The sequence below is a fragment of the Aplidium turbinatum genome, chromosome 16, assembly GCF_918807975.1.
Source record: "Aplidium turbinatum chromosome 16, kaAplTurb1.1, whole genome shotgun sequence".
NCBI classification, from domain to species: Eukaryota; Metazoa; Chordata; class Ascidiacea; order Aplousobranchia; family Polyclinidae; genus Aplidium; species Aplidium turbinatum.
The window spans coordinates 15,640,719-15,651,157 of record NC_137487.1 but is presented as its reverse complement, the minus strand read 5'-3'; the positions used below and the strand labels follow the sequence as shown (position 1 = coordinate 15,651,157).

At 37.2% G+C, this 10,439-nt stretch overlaps 1 protein-coding gene across 1 annotated transcript; it reads left to right on the top strand.

Moving 5' to 3' along the window:
* Window positions 1-304: 304 nt before the first annotated feature.
* LOC145785615 (uncharacterized) lies at window positions 305-9,332 on the top strand. Its single transcript, XM_082597291.1, has 13 exons — window positions 305-491; window positions 1,091-1,178; window positions 1,720-1,841; window positions 2,797-2,919; window positions 3,461-3,610; window positions 4,109-4,206; window positions 4,789-4,916; window positions 5,640-5,735; window positions 6,371-6,405; window positions 6,526-6,593; window positions 6,804-6,916; window positions 7,439-7,507; window positions 8,119-9,332. The coding sequence occupies exons 1-13, from the start codon at window positions 475-477 to the stop codon at window positions 8,224-8,226; spliced, it is 1,215 nt and encodes a 404-aa protein (XP_082453417.1). The 5' UTR covers window positions 305-474; the 3' UTR covers window positions 8,227-9,332.
* Window positions 9,333-10,439: the final 1,107 nt, after the last annotated feature.

Genomic DNA, 10,439 nt, shown 5'->3' with positions numbered 1-10,439 from the left:
GAATAAAGGTTTTAACAGGTTGTGTACTGTTGATGAATTGGTCTCACATTGCAGTACAGTAAAGTTGAATGATGCCCACAGCATCTTCAATAGAATTTATCATGCTACGTTCTTTTCATTGTGACTTGAGGTAAATCATAAGATCAATTTTCCTTAGAGTATACCTTCATCACCATTCCGTTTCTTTGCTGATTTAATCAAGCCTAGAGTGACATTGTACACAAAAAAGGATTCTGATCTCAGCTTTCACTGCTATTCAGCCGAAACGGAGCTAATTGAGAATGTGACTCTTTCTATAGTCATTTTTGTTACTTAATTTAGGATGTTAAGGCTTGTAATCTAGTGAGAAATGTGCCATTGTGTCTGTTTATTTGCTTACCAACGGCTGTGCTGTTTCAAGGACAACAGTCTCTTTATGGAGTAATCTTTTATTGGTGCAGTGAGAATGCAGTGAAGAAAACTCAAATTTTAATCATGACAGGAAGAAACGGGTAATTCAAACAACTTTCCATAGCCTCTATTTTTTAAGAGATTTTACATAAAGCATAAATGTAAGCCTATGAAGAGTTGACTTTATAGTGCTAGTTTTTGGTAGGCTACCTGTGTAGTGTTTTTTATTTGTAAGTTGATGCCTCGGTGCAATTCAGGAAAATCTGTGAAAGTAAATACTGCTTTTTAGACCAGTCTGATAGTCTCTGATATTTCAATGCTCAAGCAGACCACGTGCGTAATATTGCAGAAGGAACAGCTCCTACGATTGTGAGATGGGATTTCTATAATGAGTTAACATAGTTTTTAAATCATTGCAATGGTGCAGTGCAACCAATCGAATGCACAAACTGATTCATGTGCAACGTCATCAAGAAACGCCATGTTTATTGTGTTACCTGATTGGCAAATAAAGTTGTGTACTTATCTTTCTGCACTCTGTTTGCGTTGAGATACATTGTGCCATCCTCTAAATGACATTGTCGTATTCAAATGCGTCTTTATGATTTCTTATTGAAGAAAGTTTCAAGGTTTTTAATTTACAAAGTTAGTTTTTCTATCAAGTTTATGACCTTTCATGATGTATATATTTATATAACAGCGTACTGAATGGTGATCAGGAAAACTTTCCTAAAGAAAAAGTGATGAATGTTTCATCGTCCGGCAGTAATCTTCCACCTGAAACTAGGGTAATTCTATTTATGTTGCTTGTTCTTTAACTGTGGTTTGTACGACAGCATTAATACTGCAGGGTACACTCAGTGCTAAAGTAAGTACCCAGACAGCAAAACAGTCGCTTACGTTATCTGTAGACGTTGAATCAATGTAAAGCGTCTACAGACGTTGAATCAATGTAAAAAGTAACATCTAAAAGATGATCTGCTTTGATCATCTTTTAGATGTTACTTAAAAGTTGCTTAAATAAGGTAGGCCTAAGGGTTGTGTGTCGACCGACCCAGACTTGAGATCACACTACCATTATGATCGCGTATCATAATCAGTAATAATGTAGTTCTCAAAATCTGCAAAATGATAAACGTTATCTCAATGGGTCATTTATTCTCCATAGTCGACTTTCTGACGTGCAGATATTTCAGTTATCCAGCGAACAAAGCGTCGTAGTGAGCTGTTATTGTATGCCATTTTGCAACTGAATGATGACAGTTCATTTCCAGTAATGCAGAAAAATGAATGTATTGTTATGCTATGTATAAAAAGCGGTGTTTGTAGATTGTGCTTTCGCCGCTGGTAACAAAAGGGAGAGGACCAAGCGGTGTCATCACAGTGGTATCGATACGGATGAGTGGTTTAGAGGAACTTTGGCAAAAGTGTGCGGCGCCTACAGTGGCCGGGTAATGTTTTTTAGATTTTATTTTAGTAGTGCAGAAATGTTTTTTTATTGATAAACTGTTCGTAATGACGAGAGGCATTGAATGGTGGAGAAAATATTATGAAACGCCTGCTAATAATCTTGCTCAGCTAACTGCCACCAGACAATACACCATTAAAATTTCCCAAGTCCGCCCCAATAGCTCAATTGGTTAGCCCGTCACTTCTGGAACGAAGAAGCTTCAAGATCAAGCGGCCCTGGTTCGACTCTCAGGGCGTGCGCTTGAGCAACGCACGTTAAGGACTGCTCTCCATTCAGCGGCATCTAATGGATGGAATAATTCCCCGGCAACAAGACTTCAACAATCGGAAACTTCACTCTGTCAATCTCGGTGACCGGGCCGCAACTTTCCAAAAGGTACCATTAAAAAATCCCCTTTTAAGTTTGTTTGGTAATTACAGAAGAAAAAAGAGCAATAGCAGTGGTGGGAATCAAACCCACGTCAATGAAATGACTAGCCTATCACCACCCTAACCCTCTGCGCCAAGTCAGCCGATGGAAAATGAATGACTTAATTTAACTATGATTTGCGTTTTTCTTTTTTCGCAAGGGGGGTTTTTTAATGGTACCTTTTGGAATGTTGCGACCGGGCCTGCGTCAGTGATTCAAAGCCTCTACACGTATGCGAAACTGCCAGGATTAAGCTCTGCAAGAAGCTTTCCCAGTCCGAGGATAAAGATTCTATCAATCAAAAAAAAAAAATTTCGCAGCAAGTAAAAAGTTACGCATCATCACATATTTACGAAAAGCGCTAAGCATCGTCGACTTGTCCTTTGACGTGAGTTACCGATATCGTGTTTCAACGAAATATTGCAATATGCAGTTATCATTGACTACTTGTATTTCTAGCGGTATTTTTCATATACTTGAAGGACGTTACAAATAAAATATTGACAATATGTGCATTCCTGTTACAGTTTATTATCTGATTATCAAGAAATCGTTTACCGATGTGTGAAAGATTTTCATGGATTTGAAGTTTCCTGTCACGAAGATCAATTTCTTATTGTGTTTCAAAAGCCTTGGGACGCATTAAATTGGTATGCACAAACGATTCAATTTGTTTCTGGCAGCGCTATTACACCAAAGCGAAAACAATAATACATACCAACATAGAATTTTTTTTTCGAGAAGCTGCGAAGTGACCATAGCGGTCTTCGAAAGTGGTTATTTGAGCCACGATTGAATTTGTTTGCGATGTGTTGCTACTTGATGGTGGTTGATACATTCAGTTATTTACGTTCGTTCCTTGGCTGTTCTTGCTAGTTTTTATCTAATTTTACTTTCTTTGTCTGTATTTTAACTACCACACTCAGTAGACTACTCCACTGTAGCTACAACTCAGTGACGTAACTAGAAAGAAAATTTAGGGGTGGAAAAGCAACTGTTGGGGGGCAAAACGTCATTCTGGTATTATAACACTTTTGAGGGGAGGAGGCAAGATAAAATTTTGAGTGTCGATTGCCTCTGTGGTTACGTACCTACTACAACTATTAAGCTAACTGCGACTATACGGAACGCAGTTAGCAGAATTTTTTTTGAAGCTGCGGCTTAAATATCGCTTTACAATTTACGCTTTAGTTGCTTAACGATGCAGTCTGCTTTTGTGCAATCCACGTGGCCCGGTGAGGTCCTGGCAAGCCAATGTTGTACGAGAGTCGAGGAATCCCAAGGTCTTGCTGGAAGGACATTGATATTTAATGGGCCAAGAGTACAGACAGGAATCACAAGGTTTGAAAGTCATTAAGATTTTTATTTGTGTTTGAGGCGTAGTTTTCATCAGTAGAGAAGCTTGAAAAACATTGAGAAATTCACTGTTTGTTCATAACTAAGCACAGTATTGATGAATATGCACCATGCAGCCTCGAATGAGTCACGTCTTAGCTTAGGGAATGCGGGAGGTGCTCCCAAAAATTGTGAAAATTCTGCCTTGCTTTGTTACAAAAATCGCTATTTTTCTCGATTTTGAACACTTATTTGTTACAGTTTTTTTACCTAAATCTATCACAATCTCTCTTTTTAAAAGGTGGTACTTACTGATCAAAGCCTAGTTTCTGGATTTCCAAAATTAGACTTTAACAGGTGTCCATGACAAACAATGTGCAAAAAAAGCATACGTTCAGCTTCGGTTGACTAAACTACTTTGTTTAATAAGCAATTCAACTTTTAGTGACCTTTCAACAAAAGAATACTGACGACCTTTGACGATAATGAACATTCTTCATGCAGGGGTAAAGTCTATTCAGAGTACGAATACGCAACTGGGAACACGAAATACAGTGGCCCGGAACTCGACATCGCTGTAGGAATCGCGCGAGTGGCAAAAGGTAAACCCAACTTTCGAATTGACTTCGTAGGAGAAGTGATATGATCAAAGCTGGACTGAACACTATTTCAGCATCAACTGCTAAACTTTTCAACCTCTGTGTGAGAGTTGTGCGCACGGTCCCTTTCAAGCCTAGCAATTAAGTTAGAGCCATTGAAAAACGATTATTTTATGTCTACATCTACTTTTTATTTTCTAAAAGCTGCTGCAGTGTTCGCTCGGATCCGATAAATTATAAAGTATACAAAAATATAGCTCCGCTGACGCTTCATATGTCATGGCAATCCGCATTATTTTACTATTATGTCTATCTTTACTGCAGTAAGCAATGTATTTTCTTTTGAAAATGAATTTGTACGTTATTCTTTCTGAGTATGAGAAATATCATGGTGGCCAAAGCATCAATGAAGCAATAAACTTTTCGCACATTCTCTGTTTTTATTAACGGAAAAGTTTTCCAGCTACTACTAGAAATGGACATCAAAACTTTGCAATAGTAGGCTATTCTTTTTTTAAACATCTTATTTCTCTGTTTATGTGCCAATACACTTTTCCAGTACAATAATCTTTTTCTAATACTTAGGTGGACAAATCTTAGTAAACACAAGTGCTTGGAGCGAAATACAACGATCACAGCTCACTCCTTGTATTCACAACGATACGGGCAGGCATAAGGTTGAAGGCAGCGATAAGCGAGTACGTCTCATAGAGGTGGGTGAATGAGGCTTGTAAGGCAATTATTACCGGAATGACCCGTTTCGGTGAGTCCGATTCGGTGAGTTCCCTATTCGGTGAGAGCCTTTTTCGGTGAGAGCCCTATTCGGTGATTTTTTTTTTAAATTATTGGGTACAGTAGCCTAATTATCATTGCCGTTATAGAGTTAGGGTTAGGGGTTAAGGGGTAGGGGTTAAAGAATAGGGGTTAAAGGGTAGGGGTTAAGGGATAGGGGTTAGGGTCTTATTTCAACGTTTAGCGACGTTAAAACGATGTAAAAGCGGCAATGATAATTAGGCTACGGTACCCGATAATTTTCAAAAAAAATTTCAAAAAAATCACCGAATAGGGCTCTCACCGAAAAAGGCTCTCACCGAATCGGACTCACCAAATAGTAGCAGACCCATTATTACGGGTTCATAAAACGGCTTCGGTTGCAATCCCTTGTAGCTCTAAAATGGCTTATCGATATTTGAATGTGTTGTAAGTACACTCACTTAAATCGGTGTCTGTTTTATAGTCGTGAATATTAAATTACGTTAAATCGTGTTTGTGCAAAGCATTTTCACCAAGAGCTTCCTTGCTTTTCTGTTCTGTTAATCTCGGTCTCCAACCACTGAGCATAAAGAACAACACGCAAATGTAATTTTCATTTACTGTCCATTCAATTAAACAACTTACTTGTAGCAAAAAGTGTCTAATCTTCTAAACATTCCTAGTTATTGCCGACTGCCCTTAGCGAGCGCTCGAAATGGTTCGGAACGTCATGTAGCAACTGTGGTGACAGGATAAGGCCCGACCAAGGATACATAAAGGTAAGTAAGTCTGCAATGCAACTTGCAACTTTGAGATTAAACACTATACCTGTGAGCGATATTAGCGTGCATAGGTAAACAAAACTTAGATTTTGGAACTTTGGGTTTATTCATTTTCTAACGCAGCTGAACATCTCGACGCACCCAAGTGAATCGAGAAACAAAGTTCAAATCGTTTTCTGCAACTTTTTGATCGTTGCAGTAGGTTACACAAGCAATTTTTTTTATCAAATAAGATATCACTGCATCGTTTTTTGTTTGTACATTAGTACACTTAAAATTTTTAAATGTTTTATCAAAAACGCTATAAAAGTATCGGTCTTGTCAAAAATCAAGCAATATCTTTTGACAAGTGTCAAACAAGCCACGAAGCGCTTCAAACTACTCGGCTGCATGTCTTGCAATACTAACTAACTGATTTTATGTATAGTCAGTTCATTTAGAAATCAAATCAAATAAATTGCATTTTAATGAGCTTTACACAATGTGGTCTTATCGATCTGCATTCGTTTCTAATCAATTAATTCTGAAACGAATTTTAGTGAAATTCAGTTTATTTTTATTATTTCAAGTCTTGTTTTTTTTTGCACAGTCAGTTTATATATTTACTTCAAGTTTAAATTTTCTTGTTTCAGGCACTTGGTAGACATTGGCACCTCAAGCATTTCAGGTGATCTTTTTTTTCAATAATAAGAATGGTTACTAAGTATATCAATAGAAACTGTTAAATAGGTTTGCGAAAAACGTTACTATTAAATTTCGTTGGTGAAATCCGAAATCTTGCTTTCAGGTGCTGTCATTGTAACTGTCCATTGATGGATTCCTACATAGTTAAAGACGGAATGCCATATTGTTTGGGTGAGAAAGTGTGGTCAGACCAGTTTGTTTGTTAATAATGAAATTTATTTTGCTTTGCTGGATCACATACTTTGGATCGATAAAGAGAACATTGTGTTCCAACACGCGATGTATGTTGCTGTTGCATCATTAGTAAAAAAAAATGTTGTATCATGAGAAATAATGAATTTTTTGATGGCATAGATCAGTTTTATAATTACTACTTTGCAGATGATTTTTTCACGCTGCACGCCAGGACTTGCCACGGATGTGACACCATTATAACAGGTTCTTACATCGAAGCAATGTCAAATTACTGGCACCCCGACTGCTTTGTGTGCCAGGTGCTTGATTGAAGTTACTTTAACTTTATTAAAAGTTTTATTTGACGCAACTAGTCAGATGTGTTCCTGTTCAGTACGTTCAATCCCAGACAGCAATATTCATCATTTTTACATTGATTCAACGTCTGCAGACATTGAATCAGTGTAAAAACGACGGGTATTGCTGTCTGAGATTGCCCACAGACTTAATCGAAGTTTTAACATCGGATTCTTTAGATACATGTTTAACTAATTCTTTCTACATTTTTATCTGGTGATGAAGATTCTGATAAAGTGATAGTTGCAGCCAGTAAATCAAAACACATTCAAGCTAATGATGAAGTGCATTGCCACGAGCATACAGTATATGTCGAACCGATGTGTTTTTTTCTTCTGTAGATTGTAGTTATGTTGTAATTCTTGATGTCATTTATTCATGTAACTGCAAAGCTAAGCAGTGGACGGAATGGGGTTATTTTAAGAGTAAAATGTTGTGTCTACAAGTTTCTAATGTGTTTTCTTTTCTAACGCAAACTTTTCTAGAAATGTCGAAAATCGCCAGAAACCAACGAAAATATTTATGAATTGAACGCTTTACCATTTTGCTTAAAAGTAAGTATAAAAATGCAATGGTTTGCTTAAAAAAAGGACCTTTTTTAACGCTTTTTAATTTTTTTAAGGTGAATTGTGCTTTATTCTGTGTTTTTGCATAATATTTAGTAATGGTGTTTTTGTAAGTCAAATTTGGAACCAACGACCTTTCGATCTTATCGCTCTCACAACTTGATGACGCAAATCACCTGGATCATGCCATGTTTTGACCCGACAGCCGACACCCAATGAGAATGAGAGAGTAGGATAAAACCGATTTTGGATCATGATAGCGTTCTTACGTCACTATTGCTGGTGTCACTGACAATCAAGTGAAAAGTGCATTGTATCCAGTTGATAGTTGGCCTAGTGGATAGTGCTCCAGTTTATGGGTCATGGTATCGATACCTTACCTGGTCATGGGTGGATACCCCACTGGATCATGGGTGGATTCCTCGTCTGGTTACGCCAAAACCTTATAAGAATTTAGCTGTTTTCCATTCAGCATTGAAGGAAAACAATTGGAGTAGAGATTCTAGAGTTATATGGAAACGACTGTGTTTAAGTTGTACTCTGGATTCATCTCTATATTATTATCATAATTGCTGATATAATTATTATTGCTTTTGCAGTGCTACCACGAGGTGGCAAGCTCCGTAAACAGCGGCAGAACAAAGTCTCAGAACAAAGGAATTCGTGCTGAAGAAATAACAAAACACCATACGGTAGTTAAATCGTGAAGAAACCACCGCTAAGTTGCGTGGTTGAGTCGCAACACATGCTGAGCAATCGCAATGCGGGAAACAACATTGCATCTTTCGTTTTAAACAGAAAAATGCATTAATGAAACACTCGTGATATATAGCCTTTTTACTTGTGAAAATCTATGCATGGTCTGGAACAAATTGTTTTTTAAGTTGATTTCAAAATGAACACACTTGTTTGCGAAAGCTCTCGTTTCTGAACATGGACTTGGTCGCATTTTTGCAGCAATATTTTTGCCAAACAGCTACACTTAAAAGCTTAAGGGGAGAGCCACAGAATGAAATCTTGCACTATCTGAAAAATGCAGACAACGTCTTATAGGATATAAGCTACATGCATTGATAAGGTTCTTTAAAAACGTTCTTAACGTTTAAAAACTAAATCCAGGCAAAATATGCTCTCACTCTTATCGTTTTGTTGAGTTGCATTAACAAGTTTGTCATGTGGATTTTTTCAAGAAGCAAAATCTTGGAAGGTTTGGTGCATCTGGGGAATAAGTTCAAAGCACAAAACGTAAACGCTACACCCATAGACTGGCAAATGTGTCAAAGACAGTCCAGTTTCCGAAACATTTTCTGACCCGTGAATGTAATGCCCGTAATTTGAATTCTGCATTAAAACCAATTTTATACGTTTATCACTGTATTGTTGATTTTATTTCACTGTGGTGTTTATTGCTCACGTATTAATTTAAGTTTTGTTTTCAACAACTCATATTGTACTTGATTTCATCACCAGCCATACACGAAATTTATGCAAAGTTTATTTCATGACACATTTAGTCGCTACCAATGCAGCAAAATCCATCGTTTTTACATTTATTCAACGTCTGCAGACGTTGAATAAATGTTGAAACGATGGATTTTGCTGTCTGGAAAAGCTTTCTGGCGAATCAATTCTCTCGCACCTGAAAGCTATTTAGGTTTGTAGCATTGCGTCGGCGAGAACGTGAAAAAAACAGTTGAGTATGATGATGCGTACGATGTTCATCGTCGTATTTTATGTATGACAATTGCGAGTGATTTTGTTTTCTCTATTTCTATTAAGTTTAGCAGATGATCATTTTCTAATAAAAAATGCCTTGGAATGTTTGGAGTCTTCACTTTCTCATTGAACTTGCAAGAATTATTTTTATTTGCCGAATTATTTTTGAAGTTGATGCTTCATCTTATCCCTCAGCCGAAAGTAGCCTACTTGAAAACTGTATTTTGTTTTTGGCAGTTCACTGTAAACATTCCCAACGAGTTTGGGCTGCTTATCAAGCAACAACTGAGCACCAAAAAATTATCAGTGTTTACAAGACCAAGACCCAATGCACCGTTGAAAGATATTTTCCTTACATTGACTTTCTCGGTCACCGAGTATCGCTCTAGCATGAATTCCAAAACATACCGCCTTGTTCTTTGTGCAGCTGATACGCCCAAACCAAGCGTACGAAGTTACAGTACGATAGGCAAAGCCGTAATTTTTTAGAAAGCTTTTATTCAAATTAGTGTGTGTGCAATTTGAGTTTTTTTGTCTCAATGCTGATAAGTAAATTCACTGTTTCAGGCTTGAACTGGTTTAGACGAGTATCCGATTGTAGAGATGTTATTGGCATTACTCCCAAGCCTCGCAATTTCAACTTTTTGAGTAGGCTACAGCACGCAGATTGCAGACATATTGTATTCCACGCTAAAATCGGATTACAAACGTATTTTGTAAAGTTAGGTCATTTGGGTATTCCTCAGTTTAGGCTGAGTAAAAAATATAGTTTCCTAAAGCAGGCCAGAGTCGGAAGCTACCGGCTATTTCTTAGTTTACGCCAAACTATGACTGGTAGTTTGGCCTAGTAACAAACGTAAAAAACCCTAGTTGGATATTTAACATAGACAATATGCAACCCCGATCACAATTATCTACAGTAAGCCTTCAAAAACGTTATCAACAAAAATTCATCTTAATTAGTTCATTTGTATCAGTTTAGTTTAGCCAATGTGAAAGACGTGATACGCCACAAATTGCAACTACACAAAGATCGCTGTTCTGCGACACTCTTCGGAAATTTAATACAATAACCTATGTCGCTTAAATAAACTTTCTTTATGATGACATACTGTAATATATTAGCGTAAACATTTTCGATGTATTGGTTACGTGGCTACAAAAACTTTTTTTTAGCTATGTTTTGCTAATTCGAAAACATCAT

Excerpts from the sequence above, each read along its gene's own strand:
- LOC145785615 (XM_082597291.1), top strand. Across the intron at positions 4,207-4,788 it reads AATCGCGCGAGTGGCAAAAG|GTGGACAAATCTTAGTAAAC; the intron begins GTAAACCCAACT and ends TCTAATACTTAG. Across the intron at positions 5,736-6,370 it reads CCGACCAAGGATACATAAAG|GCACTTGGTAGACATTGGCA; the intron begins GTAAGTAAGTCT and ends TTCTTGTTTCAG.